At 47.7% G+C, this 27,646-nt stretch overlaps 1 protein-coding gene across 2 annotated transcripts in view; it reads right to left on the reverse strand.

Moving 5' to 3' along the window:
- Window positions 1-1,192: 1,192 nt before the first annotated feature.
- Gmpr (guanosine monophosphate reductase) overlaps window positions 1,193-27,646 on the reverse strand; it is a 40,855-nt gene continuing 14,401 nt past the window's right edge. For both annotated transcript variants that reach the window (XM_070024524.1, XM_070024525.1), the window contains exons 5-9: window positions 17,121-17,202; window positions 14,502-14,608; window positions 10,418-10,460; window positions 7,545-7,704; window positions 1,193-4,563 (exon numbers count right to left, since the gene is read on the reverse strand). In XM_070024524.1, coding sequence (XP_069880625.1) covers window positions 4,383-4,563; window positions 7,545-7,704; window positions 10,418-10,460; window positions 14,502-14,608; window positions 17,121-17,202 — 573 coding nt within the window. In that variant the 3' untranslated portion in view covers window positions 1,193-4,382. The remainder of the gene's footprint in view (window positions 4,564-7,544; window positions 7,705-10,417; window positions 10,461-14,501; window positions 14,609-17,120; window positions 17,203-27,646) is intronic.

Below are 27,646 nucleotides of genomic sequence, written 5' to 3' on the forward strand. Positions count from 1 at the left end.
GATTAATCTTCCTTTCCACCCCCACTCCCCACACACACCTCATTTAAATGGGGGTGTAAAACATGAATTGCAATCGAAATGCCTCATCTTTAGTTTTATTTGGATTTTTTCTTTTTCCAGAAGCCAAAATAAATGTGGAACAATTTTTCAGCAGCAGTTATATTCCTGTCTGAAGATAAATAAATACCAAGCTGAACAGTACCACTGGACAGCTATGGGTCTACTAAACACACCCCCACTCTTTTAAGAGTTCTTAAATTCATAATTCCATCCCCTCCCTTCTTCTCGTAGCTAATATGCACTCATATAAAAGGGAGGAAACATCAGACTTTGGTTTTTCCTGTCTCCACCCCCATGACTTGCATACACATGGTTCAACTATATTAAAAATGAAGTGCATTTGGCCAATAGGAAGTATCTATACAAGAATTGTCTCTAAGAATTCATATCTGAAAGGACTTCAGTCTTCCACTGCAGATCAATTGGAGGCTTTCTTTCCCTTTAGTTTGTTTGCTGTCTGGATGGCCAAGGAGCCTATCTCCCTTTCCGTGGCTAGTCTGAAGGCCTGCGTGGGAAGCGCTGTTTACAGTAGTCCTTACCAAGAAATCGAACATACTGTCCTCTGGAATACCAAGTCGTGGTGACACTGGCTTTAGAGTTTTTGTCTCTAAAGATGTTACCAAGAAGGCTGGTGCATAGATTTTTGCTTTCTTTATTCCCCACCCCACCCCCTTAGTTCTTAGATGAGCCACCTACTCATTAAGTTATTCTCTGGTCCAGGAGTGGGGTAAACTCTTTGTCAGTGAATCTTGAATTTGATACCTGTGCATCCAGTTCTGTGAATTCTGCCCTCTTTGGCTGGATTTCTTCCTACCCAGCCTGAACTGGTAAAGTGTCAACCCAGGTAGTGGCAACTGAAAGGTTTCAATAGAGTCCTATCAGTATTTGTGGTGGCCTTCGGATGAGATGGAGTCCCCAATTTTAATCAGCGGGGTGCTGGCCCTAAAGCATCTGAGATTTATGCCTCTCAGTGTTTTAACACCAGATTACCCACCAAACTTCCAATCGTATGCCTCCCACAGGCCAAGGGAGAACAGCTATAAAACTTGGGTTGAGGGTACTACTGGTATGGAAGAGAACTAGGGAAGGAATGATGTTTTTGCACCTTATTGAAAAGAAATAAAAATTTAAGTGCATACATAGTTAAGAGCTTTTTATTGTGACAGGAGAACCTTTTTTTTCCATATGCGTGCATACTCTCTGTAATTCCAGTGTAAAATATTGTACTTGCACTAGCTTTTTTAAAAACAAATATTAAAAAATGGAAGAATTCATATTCTATTTTCTAATCGTGGTGTGTCTATTTGTAGGATACACTCGAGTCTGTTTATTGAATTTTATGGTCCCTTTCTTTGATGGTGCTTGCAGGTTTTCTAGGTAGAAATTATTTCATTATTATAATAAAACAATGTTTGATTCAAAATTTGAACAAAATTGTTTTAAATAAATTGTCTGTATACCAGTACAAGTTTATTGTTTCAGTATACTCGTACTAATAAAATAACAGTGCCAATTGCAAAGGTCTCCTCCCCTTCTTTTGGCTCTATAGTGCTACTTTTTCTCCTGATCTCCGGTGCAATTACGTGATCTTGCCCTGCAGAAGTTGTCAGCGGGGAGAGACAGGAGACATTGGTTTCCTTGCTCATTTGGGAGTGTTGGGGGCAGAGCGGGATGTATGCTTGAAATGAGGTTCTAAAGATAAAAAGGCTGAGGTCCCCATCTGTTTAGTTCATGTTTGCATTTCCTGTGTGCTGAATAGGTTGTATCTGAGGGAATTTTGTTTTCAAAAATGTGGAAGCTTCATGGAGTCACGTGGTCTTATCAGTACATCCTGTAAACTGGTTAGTGGTTTGAACATGGGAAGAACATGGACATTCCCTCACTGAGCAGGGGTCTTCTGGTACAGGTATGGGCCTCATGTTTCGTTAAAGACTGTTGCATAAAAGACTGCAAAGGGCTCAATCAAGTCTTGGAAAGACTTGGCTTAGCAGTTACACAGAACTCAAGAGAATGGAGGTCCTGAGTTTGTCTTAGGAAGTAAATGAATGGGGCATTAAGCCCAGTGGTAACTGGGTGAATCTCAAAGACCAGCCTAGAAGGGTCATTCAATGACATGCTGGCATGTTATGGGCAATCCTGGTTTAAACCTGCTGACTCTGTCCTATTTGCTTTCATTAGATGCTAAGGGATATGACAGCTACTTTGGAGTTAAATGGCTGGGCTACCTCCAGGGAAACTCATTAGGGAAAAGCCATAGCTCCACCAGCAGCAGTGAGGCCAACCTTGAAAACATCAGAAGCATCACCTCAGCCAGTGAGTGGATATCAGGGATGCCTGCCTGATCTACATCCCTGTTCAGTGTCTGAGTTGAGGCATGCTCTGACGGTAGGAAAATGGGGGGAGACGGGATCCTCACAGCCTGTTCCTATGGGGCAGAGATAACCCAGGTAAGCCAAGGGAACTAGAACATTAGTGCTCCCCCTTCTTATGAAGCCCCTGTCTTTGATGTGAAGCCAATGGGCATCTGGCAATAACTCAATCTTTACCTCCGTAGAAACTAGACTGCAAGGGAATAGCCTTCGGTCACCCAGAGCCAGTTTGTAAAATCCTTTCATGAGATGGGCAAAGTAGCACATGTTACAAGGGTGTCACTCTCCTTGGCCCATGCACAGGAAGCAGAAACGGGGAAGGGAACACTGGTGGCATCTGGCTGCAAAAGTAGTCTGGAGGAAAACAGGATCCTAAAAGATGACCACTCATCCACTTTAGTAGATTAAACTTTACTTCTCTCCTGTACTTTATAGAGTCTCATAAGAACTAATATGCTTCAGGACTTGATTGTAGAACACAACGTGCACAGGGAGAGGAAATGCTGACCCCTTGGCAAAGCCAAGCAGAGGAAAGGCCCCATTGTCCTGCTCTACACAGAACAACCCCTTCACTCACACAGATATCCAAAGCACAGCCTTTCATATTTCTAAAGGGACAAAAGCAATTTCCCCATTGGTTGTAGGTGGGAAGGGGAAAAGGGAAAGGAATATTACATTGGAGTGAAAACGACTTGGGTTTGCAGATGTGTTCCTGCCAGACTAGAAGTGGACCTGTATTTCCTCCACATGGTAACGTGGAGGGTCTGGGTGACATCTGTCACTGGATGCCCAGGCAATGAATTCATCCTGACTCAGCTGCTCTGCATGCCCTGCTCCACTCAGAGGGGTTATGCGCAATGATTCAAAGAAACAACAAAAAGTGAACTCCTGTACCTTAAGTAAAACTTCCTGAGTGGAAGGGAACTTTCCAGGCCTCGCCTCTTCTGCTTGAGTGGCAGCCCTCAGGGGCACCTGTAGGACAGCAGCCGCAGGCGTGGATCCTTTCTCCAAGACCAGTCACCATCGCCAGCCAATTAGTGGAGCATTCTACAGAACGATATGGTCCTCCCTGGCAAGTATTCATCACCATGTCAAGGGAACAGCTCTTACGTGTGAAGCCGATGATGCCTTTTACGATACCACTGGGCAGAGCGTTTGCTGGGTTACAGCAGGACTCAACCTGCTAATTGCTTCACAGATAACCTTTGGATACAACACCTTGCGCAACTTCACAATACTGTATAACCTCTTTGAGAGGGGCCAGCCTGACAGGGTGGGGTCAGAGAAGGGCAGGAGGAAAAGAAAAACCACAGGCCTGGTCTAGCTTGCCAGCAGCAGTTCCAAACAAGCAGCGGTAGATGACTTGCTCAGAAAGGTAGGTACCCTGAAGGTTGAGGAAGATGTCAGCCAGAGCCACAACCATCTTAGGTGCAGCAGCCAAGAAAACAATTCTCCATGTTCCTCTGTCCCAACAATTGCCCTTGGTCTTTTCCGACCCAGAAAAGCTGAAGGCAGTGGGTGCAATGCTGTGGCTCTGAGCTTCAGTGGCCTCCAGGGTGTATCATGCACCAACAGTACCACACACCTGGCAAGACAGCAGCAAAAACCCCAGCACCCCGATGCAACTGGTGCAAGCCCTAGCAGTCAACTCTCAGGACAACAGCAATAGATTAAAGTGAAACCATTTCACTATAAAAGGAAGGAAAGATCAGGAAACAAAAAGGGTACAAAGTTGGATTGAACAGTGGAGCTCTGACCGCTGGCCCCCTCAGTCCCTGGCTTCTAGGTACCAAGAAGGCACCAGAAGAGCCCCATGGCCTCCAGGTGGCAGGCGGGGGGAGGGAAGACGCAGTATTTCACCAGCTCCACTCAGCAGCAGCAGCCACAGGGCTGGTGAACAGTCCAGTAGGGGCATGGAAAAAGCGGCATGTGAGGCGGCTTCCTTCCGTCCAGTTAACTGAATACAGTGTTGTGCTGTTGGGTTACCCGGATGAAGGTTGCCCTCCTACTGAGCTCTTTGAGTTTGGCAGCCCCCACATAGGTGCAGGTTGACCTCAGTCCCCCGAGGATGTCCAGAATTGTGTTGGCCACATCGCCTTTGTAAGGCACTTCCACCGTCTTGCCCTCAGAGGCTCTGAAAGGGAAAAAAAAAGAATGGAATTTGTTTCTCCTGGAAAAACTCAACTAGAATTACTCCCAGATGTAGTTTTTTGCAGTCCTCTACCTATCGTCTACCAAGTAGGCCCTCCACTGAGAGATAGCTTGATGGATTTATAGACTTAACACAAAGATGCTCATTTCCCATCCCTGCCCCTGCTCAGCCCCCATCTGTGGAGAACCAACCTCCAAATCCCCAGTGAGGAAACACAGACGTGACCACTGACCACCCAGAATACCTCCTACGTTAACAGAAACCCCAGAGCTTTGCTCTCCTGAGTGGTAACCATACAATGGAACCCTGAGAGTCTTCAAAGGGAACCATTAGCATAAGGATACAGAATGAACATCTCACTATACAAGACACTATGTGGAAAACAAACTTTACAATTTGGGCAGGGGGCGGGGTGGATAGCTGAGGAGGTGGGAGGGAAGGGATGATAGGGGAAAAACAAAGGAGGAGGCAACAATGCTAGATAAGAAATGTACTCATTACCTAGCTCATGTAATTGTAATCCCTTTGTACAGTATTTTCACAATAAAAAACTTAATTAAAAAAAAAAAAGACTAAACATCTCAGGCACTCTGGGGCTATCCAGAAAGCTCCATACCAGAGATACAAGGGCTGAACTCCACCAGCCTAGACATCAGCCCAGGGTACCCTATCCCCCAAGGTGTAAGGGTAGAGGAGTTCCTAGCACAGAGATGCTAGAGCACAGCCAAGAACTGAGTTAATACAGGGTCCTCAGGGCCTGGGACAGCATCATTCACTATTTTCAAAGGAGTCTTTAGAAAACTCAGATGCAAGGGGGCTGGGAAGGTGGCTCAGTGGCAGAGTGCTTGCCTTGCATGCATGAGGCCCTGGGTTCCATTCCTCAGCACCACATAAACAGAAAAGGCTGGAAGTGGTGCTGTGGCTCAAGTGGTAGGGCACTAGCCTTGAACTGAAGAGCTGAGGGACAGCGCCCAGGCCCAGAGTTCAGGCCCCACAACCGACCAAAAAAACAGAAAAAGAAAAAATCAGATGTGACATGCAACATATTAAGCAATATCTAACTGTCCCCATCCGGGCTTCCCTGTGCCTGGAAAAATAACATCACTTGATGAGAAACTCCTGGCCAAGAAGTTCAAAAGTTTTAAAGTTTTGTTTCCTGAATATTCAAGGCTCCCCCACCCCCGCTCCCCCACCCCCTTGGGGCCTTTTACCTCTTGAATAAAATCTAGCTGTCAAGGGCAGGATCCAGGGCTGGCCTAGAAACTTCTACAGACCTGTGAAAGTTCAGTGCTCGGCCCTCTGACTACAGACTGACTCATGCGCCCGCAATGGCTGCCCTTTCATTCTCTTCAGATACCCCACAGGCTTCACAGGGCTTGCTGGAAATGACCAGAAACAGCTGTCTCTTTACTAACTGGTGATGTCACCTTTTACTCGGCATTCACTGCTGACACTGAAGTCTGCTCATGGGCAAAATGAAGATCCCTGGACATCTGCCCCCCAGGGACAGCATGCGAACAAACTGGTCAGCAAGAATGGTGCCAGACTTAAATGAATGTCAAAGAAGAGGATGATTCTCAGGATAGGACCGTGGTGGAGGCTACAGGGGCCACTCGGGTGACCCGTGCACTGGGCACTTTCCCTCCAAAACTGATGGTTCCTGATGCTTTTCTGTGATGTCTCAGGCCTCCTAGAATCCCCCCCGATGGCCATCTTCTGGCTCCCTAGTGCCTGAGTGAGCTGCAGACTGCCTTGTCTTTCCCAGGAAACAACCACAACAGCTCGAAAGCAAAACAAAACTGTCCTGGAGGCAAAGCATCCTGTCAGTGCTCCACTGCATGGCTCCACTTCTTCATCTGGGGACTGAACCCACAATGCCCAGGCCCTCAGATGGTGGCAAGAACTGGAGAGCCAGGAACCCACTGAGGGAGAATCCTCCATCATTTACCATGGAGAGAAAGGCGCTCTGAGGCTACCTGGAATGTGTTCGGCTTCTGACTGATACTGATAATGTCGCAGCTCCTGCCACTCTGCCCTCCCTCCTCCCAGCTGTCGTGCCTGTTGGTGGGGAGTCCGAATGCGAACTACGTTCACCATTCCAAACATCAGAAACCTGGTTGAACACTGACCACCCGCCTTCCGATAGCTCCCAGTGGAGCCACGTGACTTGACCTCTTACCTTTTCTGATACACCTGAACACTTAAGCCCTCAAGTGAGCCTCTGGCAATGGAACAACCAATAGGAAACAGGAGGGTATCAGCCAGAGAGGGCTCAGGGTGTCCACTATCAGTGTGAAAACAGAAGCTAAAAATAGCAGAACTGAGGCTTCCTGGAGAAAGGCAGAAGAGCCCCTGGCCCCAGCGAGTCCTCAGTGCTGGCTCGGGAGGCAATCTCTTCTGCCAAGGGGCTTCTAGAGCTGACACACGGTTCCCGTGGAAGGGGAATGGGAACGGCCATGAGACCTTAGGGGTCATGGATTTAAACAAATGTATCAGTGGACTGGAGCACGTGGGCAGTCACTCAGCTGAGTGTGCTGCTCTACAGCTCTACAGAGCCCGGGGGCAGGGCCGGGGCCAAGAATTGCCGCACAGCATTTTTTAGGAAAGTCTTGGCCATCGTGCAACGGTCCAGACCACTGGGCAGTGAGAAATCCTTCCTTCAACCTCAGTCCCGTAGCCTGACCTCCACTCAGGCCAGAGAGGAGACGTTACCAGGGGGCAGGAGGAGCTCAGCAAGCACTCTCTTCAGATAGGACAATATTTCCACACTGACCTAGGAATCTGGGGTGCCCCTCTACCACCAGAACACACACACACCTCCAACCTGACCACAGACACAGAAGAAGTTAGTTGGGTAAAAGGCACAGCCAAAAAAAATGCCAACTGATTCTCAGAGTCCCCAAGCACACACAGAAGCATGAGTCAGAGCTGGAAGACGGGGCATTCATATGCGGCCGCCTTACCTGTACTCAGCGACTCCTCCCGCGTGTTTCTTCATGGCCGTGTCTGAGCTCATCCCGTAGAACAGCTTGAGCTTCTGGCCGTTCCTCTCGATCACTTCCCCGGCACATTCCGTGTGGCCCGAGAACATCCCTCCCAGCATGACAAAGTCTGCTCCAGCTCCTACACGCCAGGAATGGGAAGAGAAGAATGGTGGAGTCAGAACTCATGGAAGAGGGACTCTGGCAAGATCCAAGTCTTTCCCAACTCACCCTCTCTGTCAGCCCCTAGGCCCAGCCTCTCTGCTTGCAGGAGGAGTTCAGGGAGACCACCAAACTGGAAACGACTTAATGGTTATTTGGACAAGAAGACCCTCACACATACAGCATCTCACAAAGTGTGTTGTCTAATCTTATACCGTATGCAGTCACGCCTTAGGATCTGCCCGCGGGCATCTGGTCAATTCAGCCCTCTGTCACTCACCAAAAGATCTTGGAGCAGACCCCACCTCTGCACTAAGGCTGGCATGTGAAACTACCTGCACTCTGAGAGAGAACATCAGATTCCCAGAGTACATAATATGTCAGCCTAGCCACCAAGTGATGTGACATTCCCAGGGAACTACAGAAGAGACAGGTACACTGACAGGCCCCATTTACCCTAGTTCATGGCATGCGGTAGATGCTCAATAGCCAACTGTCCATGCAAAAGGAATACATGGAAGAAAGAAAAAGCCATCTTTCCTCAGCCTCTTCTTGATAACTAGGCAGGAGCTCGTGGTTAACTCATAAGCATGATGGCTTGACTGTGTTCATGGTATTTAGAGGTGGGGCTTTGGATGGTCATTAGGATGAGAAGAACCCAGGGGGAAGAGGACAGCTTCCATGATGGCATCTGATCACTTTATAGAACAGGAAGAGCAACCAAGATGGCCTGGTTTTCTCTGTCTCACCATGTGACATCCCCCACCATTTTATAAAGCAGCAAGAAGGTCCTTAGCAGGGACCAAGCTGACACCCGCACCATGCGTCCTGGATTTCCCAGCCTCCTGAATCATGAGTCAAAGAAATTCCAGCCTCAGGTATTTTGTTAGTAAGATGTTAAGAAATTACCACAAGCTCTCCTCCTCCTATTGAGAGTTCACATTTACAACAGAACATCTAGCAGGGTCCAGATGTATTAAGTCACTAGGATCAAAGAGGAAAGGAGCAGAATGGGACTCTCAGAAGATGTCAGGCTTCCTGGGTTCTCTTACTAGCTAGTCATTTAAATACAGGAGGACCCTGGGGAGTGCATCCTCCCATTTCACAGGGCTCCCCAGCCAGCACTCAGGTGGGCAACGCACAGTATAAACTCCTTTGGCAACAGGAAGCCACAGACCTGCTCTCTGGGGCCCTGACATCAGTGCTAGCTCCTTGATCCTCTTGTCTAAGGGGACAGACCACAGACCTGATGATGTCCACAACCCCAAGGAAGTCTGCAGCAGGAACACAGAGCCCAGATCCAGATGGAGACCAGTGGGTCCTGGTTAGTGATTGCCAATACTCATTTCCTTTCTGAAGCAACGCTTTCCCTGACCAGATCTCTCTCCCTCCAAGAGTCTCCACACAGCCCTGCACTCACGAGAAGGAGAGGGGAGGGAGAAGGCCAGCCACTTCTTTAAAGGGCAGCTGCTTCAAGTGCTCAGCTCCTGCTCTGTGCAACACATGGGTGGGAAGTCTTAGAATGGAGTCCAAGATGGAAACTTATCCAGGTTAAGTAGATTCTGATCAAACACAAGAATGCCCTTGGCTGGTGATCCTTAGGTGACAAGGGGCAGGAACAGGCATTAGAGGTCCCAGAGTTCCCTTGTCATTTGCCTCTGAAGTCCCCCATCTTTTCCATCGTAAAATGGAGACACCAGCCAGGCGCTGGTGGCTCACATCTGTAATCCTAGCTACTCAGGAGAGGCTGAGCTCTGAAGATCAAAGCCAGCCCAGACAGGAAAGACCACTGATCTCCAATTAATCACCAGAAACCCAGAAGTGGAGCTCAAAGTGGTAGAGTGCTAGCCTTGAGCAGAAGAGCTAAGGGATCGCATCCAAGACCTGAGTGCAAGTCCCATGACCACCACCACCAACAACAAAAAAGACAGAAAAGCTGAAACACAGAGTGTTTGTATATTTCCCTTCCCCACTAAAGTCTATGGTTAGTCTGGGGTTCTGTCCGATTTTTATGACTAGGTTGCTAAAAGATCTTACTGTTAAGGACATGTTCTCCTGTCTCTATCAGAGTGCTTGTTCAAAAAACAATTCAAAAAAAAAAAAGTTTCCTACCATAAAGGAAAAAAATGCTGGTATCAGAAAAAGACAAGAAGGATGAGCCTGGTCTCTCTATCAGCACAGCCCCAACACCAGTGTAAAGCCTCCATCCTCTGACTCGTGAATGGTATGCAAAGGTAAATGGCCAGCGGCTGTTTGAGGGGCCTTGCACTGAGGTGGTGGACTACAGTGGGCACTGCTGCTCCCTAGTGGGAAGCAAACTCCTAGCCTCGGGCAAGAAAACCAGAGCAGGGGACTCCTTGCCAGATGGAGCCAGAAGAACATCCTGTGGTATCTCCACATCAGACCTGGCACGGGCCTCTGCCACAGACTTCCTGAGTGCTTTCCCAGTGAAGAGATCGCTCCTGGTATTCAGGATGTCTGTCACCCCAGATCCATCTCCCTTCCACAGACCAGAACCAAACTGGGGCCAGGACCTTGGCCAACTGGGAATGCAGGTCATGGAGAGGAAACTCTTCACAGGCCCAGAGCTGCCCACAGGTCCCCCTCCTTCCTCCCTGCATTCAGCCTAAGCTGCGGGAACTCCTTCCACCCCTTTCTCCCTCCCTTCCTCCCTGGCTCCTCCTTCTCCTTACCAAAGGCTTTGGCGACATCTCCTGGACATGTGCAGCCGCCGTCCTTGGGAAAGAGCAAGAACAGGGTATCAGCACTGATCGGAGAACAGGCTGGTCACACTGTGTCTCCCTGCGGAGACGGGTGACTGGGAATTCCCATCATCCTGCCCCCCAGCCAAGGACCTGGCCCAAAGAGCCCCTTGTATTCTGGCTTCATTCATTCTGCTAAAGACCACCCAGAGCTGGTACCCCTGCATCCCCCCAGCCCAGGCATCCTGTCTAGGGAGAGGGCAGCACCAGCAGCTCAAAGTGGAGACTGAGCACCATCCTGTGCCAGCCCGTTCTGCCATCCTGGCTCATTCTGGCCACACCCTTCTCCCTCCCTGCCATGTAGGAAATGAGGTTTATTGAGTACAAAAGGCTGGATAATGTTGGGAGCTGAGGAAAGGACAGTCACTACATCTTGCAGGCACCCCGTGGGTCTCCTGGGCTTTGTGTATTGTACTTGTTATCTTGGAAGGCTAACATTGTCCCTGACACCCACACTGCTCAGGCAGGGAGGTGGGGACTGGTACCTTGGGAGACAGCATGGTTCACCTTGGGTGAACCTTGGGTGCCAGTCTGTAAGAAAAGTCCCATTTGCTCTGGAGCTGGAGGGTGTCTACATAGAACTGGGGTGAACCTGGAATATTTGGTTTCAGTTTCAAGAAAAATTATGTAGCCCGGACCAGCCTCCCAAGTGCTGCAATTACAGGCATGCACCACCATGCTGGGCTCTGGAAGGAACCATTTATTTTTTTCTTTTTGCAAAAGGTGTTCCGTCCCCTACTCTGAGAACACAGGCCTCTGTGAGTCCTGGCTTCTTTTCTAGCAGCTTATTAGGCCTGTCACACTGGGAGTCAGAACTCAAAGCCTGCTTTATTGTTTCCTTGGAGTTCTGATCAAAGGAGAGGCACTGAAGACTTGCTCTTTTGAGTTATAAACATGCTCTTGCTGGGATTGTTTGCTCAGATGAGTGTTCTGTTCTGATGTGGCTCCCCGTACTTCCACAAGGCCATGGGTATGGAAGCATGACTGATGAGAGGCCGGCTCTCCACACAAGGTATCTAGGCAAAGCCAAGCCTCTCATGTGAAGACAGCAACAGGGCCCTGGGCCCCAGACACCTCGTCACCGTTTCCTAGCTCCGGCATGCTTGTTTATTTTCTCTTTCAAAAGGACAACCTCCATCTGCCCTTCACTTGCCCTGTGAATTCATGTTCCAGGTACTTTCCTCTTTTAAAACCAGCTCTACACAACAGGATTCCAAGTTATAACCTCAAAGAGAGAAAGTAAACACAGATACCCATTAAACATAGGTCGCTAACAGTCTGACTTGGAAATCTGTGTGCTCTTCTATGCAAAGCTGACAGCTACCACGGGCATGGAGACTGGGGGAGAGGGGTTCGGAGGCTCCCAGGTGATTGTGGGTGGTGAGAAGGCCTGAATCAGAAACCCAGAGCAACTGGGACTGAAAAGAAACCTGTCTGTCTCCTCCCACAATGACCCAGAGTTAGTATGAGTACATGATGTGCTGCAAAGAAGAAACTGTCTTCACAGTGTCACCTGCTGCTTGTATATGCACTGTGAAATGGACAGTGGGGGCCAAGCAAGCCAAGGACAGTGCAGCTTCGCATGGTGCCTTGCAGGGTTAGAAATCAGCTAGAGAGGGCTTAAAACACATGAAGGTGCACAAGTGCTAAGCCACATGGTTACTCCCACCATGAGTCATGGAGCCAACCCTAAGGACTCCATGTGTATAAAACACTGCCTGAGAGCTGGGGGCTCATGGCTCACACCTACAATCCTAGCTATTAAGGGGGCTGAAATCTGAGGCTCGAGGTTCCAAGTCAGCCCAGGCAGGGAAGGCCATGACTCTTATCTCCAATTAACTACCAAAAAGGCAGATGTGGCACTATGGCTTAAGTGGTAGCGCACCAGTCTTAAGATCAAAACAGAGCTGAGGGACAGTGCTCAGGCTCTGGGTTCAAGTCCCAGGACTGGTGCATATGTGTATACCCAAATGCATGCACACGCATGCACACACACACACACACACACACACACACACACACACACACACACACACACACACACACACACACACACACACACACACATAACCACCAGCTGAACAGAAACCAAGTGGAGCTCTAGCTGCACCACATCTGTTCTGACCCATCTGGAGCCTCCCCTCACAATCACTACCCACAGGGGCCAGCAGGGGGCGTCAGATGGGTAAGTTAAGGACACAAGTAAGAGCACAGGTTTTAGGTGTGGCTCAGATAAATGACATCAGACCAGAAAGGTCAAAGTCCTGAATTCAGGGGCTGGGAATATGGTTTAGTGGTAGAGCACTTGCCTAGCATGCATGAAGCTGTGGGTTCAATTTCTCAGTACCACTCTAGTGGTGCTCTAGTGGTGGAGTGCTAGCCTTGAGCAAAAGCAGCACAGAGACAGTGCCCAGACTCTGAGTTTAAGCCCCAAGACTGGCCAAAAAACAAACAAACAAACAGAAAACAAAGTCCTGAGTTCAAAACTCAATACATTGATATTAACTGGAGTCCAGTAACTGACATCTATAAAAACCAGCTACTTGGAAGGCCCAGAAGATCTGAAGGACTGAGGTTCAAGGACAGCACAGGAAGAAAAGTTCATTAGATTCCATGTCCAAAAGAACCTGCAAAAATCCCAGCAAAAGGTATGGCTCGGATGGCAGAGCACCAGCCAAACACTGACCAAGTGAGAGGCCCTGAGTTCAAGCTATTGATATGAAAAACAACCCACAAAATCAAGGAAAGTTTTGCCTTACTAGGTGTTCATTCAATCCATAATGCCATGTCATAGCTGATGCCCATAGTGCCATCCTTCTGAAAGCCCCTGCCGGAACACTGCATACCCGTCCTCACCTCCAGCCTTCCCTCCCCTACCCCTGGGCCTGCCTCACTAGTTTCCACTGAGCTGCTGGCAGCATCTGGTGCCCAACATGCCCCCTCGTGCTGGGCACTCCCACCCCAGGGCCTGCTGCCACGGGTACCTCTGAGGTCAACCACAGACTCCACTGGAGGCCCCCACAACCTAGGGGCTTTTGGTATACAAATCTCCAACCCCTACACCCAATAGGTGCCTTGAAACCAATGTAAACCTGGGGTGCCTCTCCTTCCCCATTCTCCCCTCTTCAAACATCTCACGATTGCCCAGGCTTGACTAATCCCCTCCCCAAACACCTGCTGGGACTGTGGATGGTTGTGAAGCGCTGCTGTCCACAGTTTAGTAGGGGGCGCTGTCGCCTCCCACCCAAATCACCTCCCTTCTTACCCAGTTCCCCAGGGAAGCCCACTTCATGTTTCTGGAAGACAAGTCCATGCACTGGGCGCTCTCCTGCTCAGCCCTGCTCAACAGCTCCCCCAGGCCCCTAGGAGAAGGCCACAGCCATGGCTACCTCTACACTGAGGTGTTTCTTGATTCCTGCTTCCCTTCCATCTTCCACACTATCATGGATCCCAGAAAAATCCTTCCTGACTCCCCAAATCTGAGCTGTGTGGCCTCCTACAGGTACGACTATATCCTCTTAGCCCCCAAATTCCCATTCAGGGTTGTTGCAGATGGAATTAGTTAAGCCCAAGTGTCCTGGAATAGAATAGATCCCATACCATGGGACCAGAGTCATTCCAACAAGAGGAACTGGAGTCAGACAGGGTACACGAGAGCCACGCCATGCCCACGGGGACTTGGGCTGCCACGGGCTCCGGATGAGCAAGGAGTAGGAAAATGGCTGGCACAGCACCTTCCTGCCCCCCGGCCACTGCCTGCCCTGGGATTTCCAGCCTCTGACTTGGTGTTCAGCCTGGGAACGTGCTTACAACAATCCCAGCAACCCTCCCTAGGCTCCCTGGGACCCCAGAGCTGGCTGGGGGACCCCCATCAGATGATCTGCGTCCCAGTTCTGTCACCAATTCCTGGGTCTGCCACCCTTTCAGCACACTGCATGGGGGACAGAGCTGGTCTCTGCGGGGTGTCCCTGTGCCCGCACTGCGCCCCATCCCACCCCAGCCCCCCGAGACTCACAGAGATGATGTGGCCCTTGAGGCCGTGGGCGGAGTCTGCGCACTCGATCACAGCGCTCAGCTGGGGGTAGCCCACCCCGGTCTTGGTGCGGGTGGTGCACACTGAGCCTAGCAAAGGAAGAGATGGTTACACACGGTGGAATGGGACACAGAACATCACCTTCCACGGCCCAGTCTAGAGATGCGGTAACCTTTCCGTGGCACAGGACACGTGCCAGGTGGAGCCCTTTACCACCCCAACCTGGCCACAGGTGCCTCTGGTCTTCAAACACCTGCTCCTCATCACTGCCCACTGCCCCGCCCACCCCTGGCATCAACTACCTCCTCTTCCTTCCTCACTCTTCCATGCACCCCAATCCCCTTCTAAGGGCCACCCAGAAACCACAGGCTTCTCCACCTTCAACTCCTGCCAAGTCACCGGGCTCTCCAACCTCCTGGCCTGGCCTGTGAGACAGAAAAGCCAACACCACCCCTAAGGCTGTGGCCAAGATGAAATGACCAGAATGCTTGTCCCAGGCCTGGCCTATGGCAACCTCTGAGGAGGAACCAGTGCAAGCGGATTACTACAGCCGCCCCCTCACCCCTACTCAACCCTGTCTCCAAAGCCGCTCAGCCTTTTCTCCTTCCTGAGCCACAGTCTACCTTACACCTCGTCCTCTCTGCCTCAAATTCCCACCTGGGTAAGATCCCGCTTTACAATATGTACAGCAGCACCTGGGTGCCTTCCTGACTTAGGACCTTCCTTCCCTGTCAAGCCTTATTAGGATTGTATTCTCCCAGTTAGGTCTGGGGGGAAGGGGGGGGACAAGCATCTTCATCAAGTGTTCCCCATCCCCTAGAAAGAGACACCTTTGTGCTTTACTTCAATTAGCTGGCTCAAGCCCTACCTGCAGCCCTCCTCCTCTCCCACCAGCTCATCTCCACCTGCTGCTTAGCAGACACCCTTCCCTTTCTTTCCTCCCTTCTTTTCCTTCCTTTCCTTGCTTCCTTCCTTCCCTCCCTCCCTCTCTTCCCTCTCCCCCATCCCTCTCCCTCTATTACTCCCCTCTATAATAAACCCCCTTTATCCAGCCACTCCTTTCCCATCTTTCAGGCTTCATCTGAAATGTCACAGCCCCAGGGAAGTTGTTGTCACAGCATTCCTTTCAAAAAGAAGTATTTAAGCAATTATTCCTGCAATGCTGTGAGGATCTGTTTTCTCAGCTGGATGGTAAGCTCATGGACATTCACCACCTCTTTACACAATGCCAAGAACAGAGTCCCGGACACATTAAGGTCACTATAAATAGAACTGAGAGAACACGTGAACTCAAGAATGAGTGAGTCACGAGGTCCTGGGGCCATTACTCTGCCACTCCCTGGCCTCCTCCTGGTGTCCTGTGGTTGCCCACTGTGGGCCAGAGTGCAACTCTTGCCCAGAATTGATTAGTAATGGCCTCAAGTGAGTGCAGTATGAGAACCACCCAACAACAGGGCAGCTGGAAATTTCCCTGCATGCTGAAAGCTGGGCTACTTCCAGGCCACAAGGGCTGTACCTCAATATTCCTTACATGCAGCCTACTCCTCAGCTCAGTCCCAACCAATGGGGCCCTCTGCCTCCAGCTGTTTCCCCTCCCAGTCTCCTCCCATTGGCTATGTTCTGCTTCCTACTCTAGCTGGTGAGTTTTGTTGTTTTGATGGGGGACGGTACTGAGGCTATCACTCCTAGCCTCCTACTGGCTAGACAGGTGCTGTACCACAGAGTCATGCCTCTAGCAGGAGCAAAATCTTGCTGGTGAGGAGTCAATGGTGATAAGCCTCATAGTCAGGATCCCACATGCAATTCCTGGAGGGAAAGGGGAGGGGAGGTGATGGGAATCTGCTTTCTTCTCCTAACTCAGTGGGGCACCCATGGCATGGCCCACTGACTACCCTTCCCCCAGGACAGTTTCCCAAAGTTCTTCAACCCAGTCTCCAGCCCCAAATTCCACTTCCCCATCTCTACCCATTTCAGGCAAGTGCCTGAAATTCTTAGAAGCAGGTGGGGCAGGGGACTTAAGCAATAGGTTCCTGGACCTGCCAGATCTGTGCCACAAACTGGGGAGACTCTTTGAACCCTTGATCTCCCTGTGACCCCACCCCCTAACCACAAGCCAACTTACTCCCCTCCATCCCTGCCACCATTACACCAAACCTCGTGTCTCCTGACTCTCCTCAGGGAACCCTGGCATCCCTCTTCAACTTGCCATCAAAGTTGATCTGCTCTGTTGAGATCATTTTCTATTCTTTCTTTATTCTAATACCCTCATGATTCAGTTTCCCAACAGATGGTGCTGAAAATGACTTGGTTTCCTAACAGGAACTGGGGGACGGGTGAGGAGAGGGGTCCTTCAAAGACTGACATGAACTCAAGTCATTGGTGGTATGCTTACTGATTCTTCAGCAAAACTGGAACCTGCATTCATTAACATTAACCTTGGACCCAGGATATTCTAACCAGGCCACTCAGCTCAATGCTATCTCAGGGACTCTGTCCAGAAGCTCCATGCTACTTTCTAGAAGAAATGTGAGTCCCTCATGAGTTCCCCTTCTGGCCATCTCCAGTCCTCCCAAGCCTCTGCCACGCTCCCAGGGGCTTTACCTGGCCCGACTCCCACTTTGATGATATCAGCTCCAGACAAGATGAGCTCTTCCACCATCTCTCCTGTCACCACATTCCCGGCCTGGGACAGAAAGAACACAGCTCGTGACCATGAATGCAACTTCCCACCACAACTCCAGGATGTGTGTGTGTGTGTCCACAAGAGGGATGCAGCACATGGAACCCAATTCCTTATCACTGGAAAGAAAATGCTTCTAAGGAAACACTAGATCATCTCCCAGCTGAGAAAATACCTGAGTGTCTGGCCCTGGGCTGGGCTTTCAAACTAGATCTGAAAGAGCAGGTGATTCTTCATAGACCTCCTGCTGTTGGCACATGCTCCAGCCACAAAACACAAAGCTTTGGTCCTAACAATAGGCGCACAAGCCAGAAAGTAGTAAAATCAACCCATCACAACCGTGCATCTGGGTTGGAAACAGAGGAGTCTAGAACACAAAAATAACTTTTTATTACAACACTCTGCCCTGTGGATTCTTCAACTTGTACAGAATATTTGGCAAGATGCCCTATATGGAGAATTCTAGTGGTGTAATTCCTTAGAAAAGCTAGGTCACAGTCCAACAAAATGAATACCAGGAAACAGGGACTCCAAAGGTGAAGGGGTGGGGGAATGCAATCAGAAATTTCTATGCATATCCTACAAAATTAAGAAAATTGAGGAGCGCCGTTGGGAAGGAGGGGGTGAATGGCAAAAGGGGTGACCTGGATCAAGATGCAATGTGTCCATAAACTGCTTTGTTGAATGGCAATTCTTTTGTAACAACTACTTAAAGATAGTGAAAAGCCAATTTTGGGTTTTTTAACCTAGACCAAGTAACTTGAACTTCCTAGAAGGGTTATAGGAGTGATGAGGTGGGTCCAGAGCTATTTTAATACAATCACCAGCTGACAATGGAGGAAAGCCCAGTAACAGGGCTGTCTCAAAGGAGTCCCCTAAAGTCAAAAGAAAACTTGGAATACCTTCAATAACTGAAGGCAAAAAAAACAACTCTACATAAAATATTAACTACTTGCAAGCATATAAACACACACACTCATATAGTCAACAAATGTATGCTATTATATAAGAAAAATATGTGCTATTGTAACAAAGGGCCCCAACCCTCACCACAAGAGGCTAGGAGGTAGCTCTGCCTGTAATCCCAGCTATCCAGGATCAAAGTTCAAAGCCAGACGAGGCAGACAAAATCACAAGTGTCTTATAGCCAATTAACCAGGAGAAAGCAAGAAGTGGATGTATGGCTCACATGGAACAGTACGAGCCTTTAGCAAAAGAGCTAAGTAAAAGCACAAGGCCTTGAGTTCAAGCCCCCGTACTGGCGAGTGCTCTCACACTCTCTCTCTCTCATGCTCTGTCTCTGTCTCTGTCTGTCTCTCTCTCTCATATGAATCCATAAGTAAAACACTGACACCTCACAGGATAATTTCCAAAAGATACAAACAATAAGAGAAAGAAAAGCAATTTAGGAAAACAGGGCATATGTCCAGCCTCAATAATGAGCAAAATTAACCAACCAATGCTGGCCTGCTTGTCACTTAACAAATGATCAGTCGATATAAACAATAAATATGGAAAGACAAAACATTAGATAGACTCTTGCTGCTGGTAGAATGTTTATTTTTATCCAGTTTTCTTGGAAGGCAATTTGTCTACATAAAAGAAATGCAAAAACAATATGCATATGCCTCGATTCATTAATTCTAAGATGCTCTCCCAATGAGATCATAAATGAGGACAGAGATTTGCAAAGATACATCGAGTCTAACCGTGTAAAACTTCATATATATTCCCATAATAGGAAAGGCCTGACAATTAATGGTCCATCCATGTGACTGGGGGAACGGGAGGCATGGGTGGGGATAGAACTCAGGGCTTCATGCTTGCTAGACAAGTGCTCTCCCATGTAAACCAACTCCAATTGATGTTCAGAAGACTGATTTAATGGCATAGGAAAATCCTGACTGCTTTCAGTGTAATGCTGAGAGAAATGGTAAGAGTTCAAATTTTGTTTAAAATTTATGATATATATATATATATATATATATATATATATATATATGTATGTATATAAAAGTAATACACCAAAAACACTAACAAGGGCTGGCAAGGTGACTTAGTGGTAGAGTAGTTGCCTAGTATTCATGAAGCCCTGGGTTCGGTTCCTCAGTACCACATAAAAAAGCCCAACGTGGCACTATGGCTCAAGTGGTAGAGTGCTAGTCTTGAGCAAAAGAAGCTTAAGGACAGTGCCCAGGCCCTGAGTTCAAGCCCCAAGACTGGCGAACAACAACAACAACAATGCTAACAAATTAGGTAAAGGGATTACCTCACTTTTATAACTAAATAGGAAGTCTTTGGTTTAGGTTTTCATTTGGCTTTGGTTTTGGGTTTCATTTGCTTATTTGTTTGCTCTTTTGTTTCATAATACTGGGGACTGAATTCTGAGCCTCACTTGCTAAATAAATGTAATACCACTTTGAGCCACACTTCAAGTCCTCTTGTTTGATATTTTGTTTCTGAGACAGTCTCCCTAACTTTGCCTGGACTGGCCTCAAATCTCAGAATCCTTTGCTTCCTGACTTGATGGGATTATAGGCACACAACACCAGGCCCAGCCTTGGTTTTGATTTTTGCAGTGCAAGAAACAACCTGAATTCTGTACCTGATAAAGAGCTTAATTGAACCATGAGAAACAAGAGCTCTTCCTCATTGGCTGACTTAAAATTTTTTTATTATCTTTATTTTTACAAAGGAAGTGCCATTTAACAAAGCATCTTGATCAGTGTCACCTCCTGCAAAATTCTCACCCTCCTTTGACCCACCCCTTCCCTTTTAATTTTGTGGGTATACAAATGAATCCTTTCATTCCTGTCCCCCTCTCCCCTTGGTCCCAACCCCCTCTTGCCTGCACCCATTTCCTGGTGCTGATTTTGTTTTGCTTTGACCTACTCTTTTGTTGTTGTTGTTGGTCGTGGGGCTTGAACTCTGGGTTTGGGTGCTATCCCTGCACTCTTCAGCTCAAAGCAAGTGCTCTAACACTTGAGCCACAGAGCCACTTCCAGTTTTCTAGTGGTTAATTTCAGACGAGTCTCATAACTTTTCTGCCCGGGCTAGCTTTGAACCATTATCCTCAGATCTCAGCTTCCTGAGTAGCTAGGATTACAGGTGTGAGCCACCAGCGCCCGGCTGACCTAGTATTTTGAAACATTATACTATCTGAGGTCACCATAAGTCAATTATATTTTAGTTCACTCATTTGTAACCACTTGGATACCACCCAATGTGTTTACTTAAAGATTTATAGGTACATTCTACCTATCACAAATGAGGGAAATCATGCAACCTTTGTTTCTCTGGGTCTGGCTTACTTCACTTAATATAATTTTCCAAGTCTTTCCATTTACTTATGAATGATATCCTAATAAATGAGTAAAAGTCCATTATGTTTATGTACCACATTTTCTTATTCCATTCATCCAGTGAGGGGCATCTAGTGGTTTCCACATCTTGGCTCTGGCAAACAATTCTGCAATGAACATGGTTGTGCTGGTGGCTTTACTGTAACCTGGTTTGTGTGATGTTTTTTGTTTTTTTTTTACAACTTAACACACCGCTTTCATTTTCACCATGGATTCTTCTTGCTCTAATCTGCTACTTCCTAGAAACCATTTTACTTTCTAGACCCTGTAATCCTAGCTACTCAGGAAAGTGAAATCTAAAGATCATAGTTCAAAGCCAGCATGGACAGAAAAGCTCATGAGATTCTTATTTCCAATTAATCTCTAAACTGACAGAAGTAGAAGTGGGGATAGAGGGGTAACAAACCAGTTCTGGGCAAAATAGCTAAGGTACAGTGCCTAAGCCATGAGTTCAAGTCCCAGGACTGACGTACACATGGATATATGCACATATGAATACACAGATATATGCACATATGAATACACAAACACACACACACACACACACACTAATACAGATACACATATATGACTCAAGAGCGTTCCCATCCCTTCCTCCATGTGAGGACACAGGAAAACACAGACAACTCTAAACTAGGAAGTACTTCTCACCAGACACCTAACTGGCCTTGAACTTGGACATCTAGTTCTTCAAAAAGTAAGAAATAAATTTTTGATATTTATCAGCTCAGTTCATGCTATCTTGTGATAGTAACTCCACCAGACCAAAGCTGTTTAGTCTCATTTTTTTCCAGCTTTCCTTTAGGTACCCTTATCTATAATAAACAAAGCTCACAAAAACCCAGGATGTACTATGGCCCTCCTCCTCCTGGGCAGTTATGAGCAAGTCACTTCAACCCTGAGGCTCAGCTTGTCCAGCTGAGGACAGCTTGGGGACCAGCACACCTACCTGTGGTCATCATAAACTGTCTATATAAAGCTCTACCAAACCCTACCCCAGGGCCTGGCTCTCAGTGACTCCAGGAAATGTCAATCCCTCCTCTTAAGAGTAATTTCCAGCTTTTTTCTCAGCTCTTTCCTTCTCAGATCTTTCCTAGCTCTCTTAGCTCTTTTTCCCAGCTCTCTCTTTCCCTGCTCTTTCTCAGCTCTCTCTCTACCTCTTTCCCACCTCTTTTCCCAGCTCTCTCTCTTTCTCAGTTCTTTCCCAGGCCTTTCCCAGCCACGTGGAGTGCCAACCTGGCCTGGTCCCAGCAGGTCTACTGAATAAACCTACCCCTTACCTGAAAAAAAAAAAGGAGTAATTTCCATATGCAGCTCTTCCCACACCCAGTTTTGAGTTTTTGTGTATTTTTGGTCAAAGTCACAGAACAGTTCCAACTATTTTTAAGTGTACTGCTCAAGGACAGCGAGTACATTCATACAGTTGTACAACCATCACCATTATCCATTTCTAGAAGTTTTCCATGATTCAAACATATTATTCATCCACTCACCCACGTTTCACTGGCTTTTACTGGGGCCCTCTGCCAAGAGAAAACATTCTACAAGATGAAAACGGCAGGGGTCTGTCGGGAAGCAGGAAATGGGGCTGGATTTGACCCATGGACAGCCATTGCCAATCCCAGTATAGTGTGACAGAGCATCCACCCCAGCACCCCTCCTGAACCCAGGGACCATGCTGCTCCTTAGCAAGCGTGGATGCCCCGTATGCAATCACAGCACCTACATCATTTATCACATGGCTGGGTGTCACCTGAACCTCTGAGGCCCCTCCTACCTTTCAGCCACATATCTTCTTTTCTCTGAAAACTACCAGACAAGTAAGGACCTTAGGACTCAAGAATCTTTCTCTGCCAAAATGTTCCTGAAATTGGGTGCTCTTGGCTCACACCTGTAATCTTAGTTACTGAGGAGGCTGAGATCTGAGGATCACAGTTCAAAGCCAGCCAGGGCAGGAAAGTCCTGAGACTCTTCTCCAATAAACCACCAGAAAACTGGAGGCAGAATTGTGGCTCAAAGTGGTAGAGGGTTAGCCTTGAGCAAAAGAGCTCAGGGATAGTGCCCAGGCACTGAGTTCAAGCCCCATGACTGACCAGAAAAAAAAATTCTTGAAAAATCCCTGAGTCCCCTCACCCTCTTCCTCATACACCCCTCCCCATCTATAGCAAGGCTGGCCTTAGGTGGATGGTAAGAAAACATGGTAATGATGATGGATATGCCCTGGCTCTTGATGAAAAGCCCTGCAACTGCCCACTTCTGCCAGGCACTTTGGGAGCATGCCTTGTCTCCAGTGGTTCGTAACGATCGTAATGACCATAATAACCACTCAGCATTCAGACTGTATCCTTCAGCTCCCCACTGCTGAATAAATGTGAATGCATCCCCACAATACCCCTACCACAATGCCTCCAAGTGCCATGAGAGAAATTATATTTTCAAAAGCCCTAAGAACTCAGAGCAGAAACGTACAAAAGGCCTCTGAATGAATCACAGATTTCAGGGGTCAGTGCAGGCTAAGAATGGCCTAGGAATAAACATCTACCTTGCCAAATTCTCCTGTTCATTGCCGGGGAAACCAACAAGAGCATGGAAACGCCTCCCTGGAGGTGCTGGGGAGGCCCTGGCTACTACAGAAACTCTGTGTCCAGCAACCCTCAGCTCTGGTGTTGGCACCAGCATCCTCACCCTGTCCTGCCCAACCTCCCTCCTTCCTGCACCATCCTGTCTCTTCCGCCAAGGGTGGGTCAGCCAGTCCAGTTGGCTGGGAGGTAGCTTAGCACACCCCACTCTACAGCAGGGCCAGCTCTTTGGGAGCAAGCAGCAGAAGCTATGGGGGGAGTGTTTTCCTACTTCTTAAAACAGCCCCCAATTTCATCCCCATCTCTTCTTCGTCTCTGGCTCCATTCACAGAGCATATATCCGCCATAGAGCATAACACTTGACAGGTAAGGCTGGGGACAACTGCACTGGTTACAAGATAGCATCCCAGGTGAACTCCTCAATAATTCTCCAGCCTCCCTGGTTAACCTCTTTTTCACCAATGGGAAAAACGATGTCAGAAAGCATGCGAGTCTGCAAAATGAGGAGCCATCCTGACTTCTGGCATTCCCAACCTTCTGGTCTTGAAACCTAACCCCCATGCATTGGTATTAAGAGGCCCGGAGGGGTTGGGGATTTAGTTCAGAGGAAGAGAACTTGCCTAGCAAGTGCAAGGCCCTGAGTTCAGTCCTCTGTAAAATGCACGCACACACATGCAGCACGTGCACACACGCATGCACACACACACACACACACACACACACACACACACACACACACACACACACACACACACACCTGAGGCAACCTACTAGGGATGGGGTTAGTGACTGTAAGAGACCAGGGAGGCCATGCTGTGCCTTTTGGCCATGTTGAGGGTACAGCAGGGAGGTGTCATGTATTAAAGAACCACATCCAGAACCAGAATCCGCCTACACCTCAACCTTAGACTTTCAGCCTCAGGAAGTGTGAACAATAAACACCAGCTTATGGCATTTTGACAGCCACCTGTGGGGACTACAAGAGGCAACATGTGAGTGGTTTTAACAACTCTGCAAGCAGCAGATTGTGGGACATGAAACATGCACATCACGTTAGCTGCAGGAACAGAGAATACTATACAGCCGACAAAAAAGAGCTACCAGGAATCACAAGCCATCAAGAAAAAGCAGACATGAAAGAGTCACAGGACCACAACTTACCTGAGGGTAAAAATAAAAAAATAAGCCAAAATTAGGCAGTGCCATCTAGAAACACATAAATATACAGCAAAACCAGATTGTGCGAAAGGTTACCGTGCACAGTTGGGTGCTCCTGGGTGTAGCAGTGCTACTTATTAATGCACTGTTCTCAATGCTTGTCATATTTTACAATTACATAATGACCAAAATGGAACCAAGAAACTGTGTGATTGCTGGTCGTGAATCCTTTATAGTGATTTCTGATCATCAGTCCTTCATAACTAAGCAGGCAGCCTGCCACCATGCCCATACATGGGAAGAGCATCTTCCCACACTTAACTGTTGCTTACAGGAGAGCTGAACGTAGTCACGTGGCTCCCACCACTGCCCAGGCAGCCTGGGCTGGTCTTCATCTCCTAATCTAGCAAGGAATAGAAAGGACGCCTCCTGGTCCACAAGTCCTTGTTGAGCTGTCTATAGCCTCAGCACAGGGCCAGGGAAGTTGCCTTTAATCCCAAGGGCTATTTATGGGCCATCAGATCCCAGCCAGACCTTCAGGTCTCCTAGAAGTCTGGCTTTCAGTCTCCTCATTTACATGATCCAACAGAAATCTGACACAAAGGGCTGCCGGGCAGAAGGGGGAGGGCAGAAAAAAAGGTTCAACCTCATGCCTAGGGCACGGGAGAAGCCGTGACTCTGCCTTGATCTAGCACAAGCCCAAAGGCCAGCCTCCCCATGTGGAGAGGAGGAGGCAGGGAATTGGTTAGTGGTAGTGATGACAAGCCAGGGGGGTGTGACAAGTCTCCTAGGGCTGTGTAGACTTTGCCTTCTGATGGGTCAGGCTTCAAAAATGGCAGCTTTCCTGCTTAATGTTCATGTGGCCTTATAAAATTTCAAACATCTAGCCAGGCACCAAAGTCTCCGCCTGTAATCCTAAACTACAGGAGGGGATGGAGGTTTGAGGACAGCCTGGGCTCCAAAGTTCATGAAACCCCTTCTGAACCCATAGCTGGATACAATGGCACGTGTCTGTCATTGCAGGAATGACAGAAGTCTAAAAATAGGTAGATCATGTCCATATGCATGCCTGAGCATGTTGATTTAAAAAATAGCCAGCCAAATACAAGGCTGGAGTACCTGCCTTCAAACCCAGATTCTACCCAAAGGCCAAAAATAAAAGGAAAATAGGAGAAAAATATCAACATTTAGGGTTTCTTATCTGCAATAAGTCCAAGATAATTGTGCCAGGAATGATGGCTCACACCTGTAATTCCAACTAAACAGAGAGGGGGATCCTAAGTTTAAGGCCAGTCCAAGCAAAGTAAAGCAAAAGCCAAAGAGCTTAGGATATAGACCAACTGGTGGATTACTTGCCTAGAAACTTAGGCCTTGTGTTCAATCCTCAGTACTCCTATACACACAAAGCAAATTCAGGGTAATTGCTCCTAGTTTTCACCAAAAAAAAAAACAGTAAAGAAGAGACGGAATTGTCATAATGCTTCTGAAACACAGAAAGTTCTTGTTTGGATGGGGGTGGGGGGGAGAAATACTTCCTATTCTCACAACATAACTCATAGCATGTCAGTAAATGAGCGAGGAGGGGTACTTTCTCAAGTAGACACAACACAGTGTCCTACCACTAAATTCTGACACTGTCAGGAGATAGCCTAGACCCCACAGGAGAGAGCTTGGGTCCCCCTAAGTGTTCCCATCCAGATGCTATGCATAAGCCGTAGGCTGCCCAAAACTATCCCCAGCTTAGATGCAAATTAGAGGTTCTCATGATGCCCTTTCCTTTCTCAAATAATTTGTTAGAGTGGTTCACAGACTCAAGGAAACATATTTATCATTATTCTGTTAGTAAAGGATGGGGTCAGATGAAGAGCTATGCCTGGGAAGGAGTGGGGAGAGGAGGACAGGGAGCTAAGAGTTCAGAAACCCAAGTTAACATCTAAATGTTAAAACAAAAGAATTCTTCCACACCCTTACCTACAAGGGTTTTCGAAGTTCTATCTCAGGAAGTAGGGACAGTTGTCCATGCTGGAGTTTAGATATGTCCAAAAGGCTCAGGTCCCAAAGGTCTGGTCCCCATTAGGTGGCACTACCAGGAGGGGATTGGATCTCAAGGGTGTTAACCTCATCCCTGGATTAACCCATGGATGGGGCAATCAATTAGGAGACTAGATCACTGCGGGTATGGCAGGGTCTGTCCTTGGCTCCTGACCCCAGTTCTTTCTCAGCTGCCATAATATGAGCAAAGTATTTCCTTCTACCATGATGCTATGCTCCTCAGGCCTTCACCAAAGAATGCAACAAGCCCATGGGGGAATGGGAAACGCAAGACCTTCAAGTTTCCACCTTGAGGTTAGTTTTTATTTTAAAAAGACATTTTGTCATCACAATGAAAAGTGGCTACCACAAATTCTTATATTTCACGTGTTCAACAAAACTTACTACTTAATACAAATGAATGGATTCCCTGTGGTGAAGAATAAAGGACTTTTGCTTCCTGGCCCACTTCTTAGCCCTGGCACAGCTGCCTGACTTGACACAATTCTTCCTCCTTTCTTCCATTGCACTGGGAGAGTGAAACAGCTTCAACTCTCAGAATTGTCGTTCCTTAAGACTGAACCACATAGGCAGAGAGAATTCCTCTCCCTCACAATGCTGAATGGTGAAGAGAAAGGACATTCAAAGCTTAAAGAAGGTGAGTGGTCAACCTGTGAGCCATGGTGATTTAGACAAAACTGCAATTTAGATCTTTCCAAAAACCAACTTTAGATATTCCTACTTCCTTCTGCTGCAAAACTACTCTTCGAGGAAATAAAACATGCTTAACTAAAAACTGGGTGAAAAATACACACACACACACACACACACACACACACACACACACACACACACACACACACACACACACACACACACACACACACACACACACACACACACACACACGAACCAAGTCAAGAAACAAACATCTTAGATCCAACACCCCAGCAACCAATTTGTCATCAATGGTCCACTTTCATGAAACTTTCAACTCTTTGAGCCAAATTCTCCACTATCTGGTTCGGGCATCACATGTCAAATGGAAACCCTTTCCAATGGTTTCAATGTCAAATAATATTCTTCGTTGAGTGGTAACAGAGACACCTTCTTTTTCCTTCCTTTCTTTCTTTTTTAAACAAATTTCACCTGTATGATATATAGCCAAGACCCCAGGATACGGAGCAGGGTTTTTATTTTTTACAGAGGAAGGTTTTTATTTTTTACAGATTTCCACAGTGCTGCCCATCCTTTTCCTAATGATCCCCAACTAGTGTTTTAAAAGCAGGTACTAGAAGCAATGAAAAGGAAAAACAG

Source organism: Dipodomys merriami, unplaced genomic scaffold, assembly GCF_024711535.1.
Source record: "Dipodomys merriami isolate MVZ:Mamm:240054 unplaced genomic scaffold, mDipMer1.0.p SCAF_16, whole genome shotgun sequence".
Lineage (NCBI taxonomy): Eukaryota > Metazoa > Chordata > Mammalia > Rodentia > Heteromyidae > Dipodomys > Dipodomys merriami.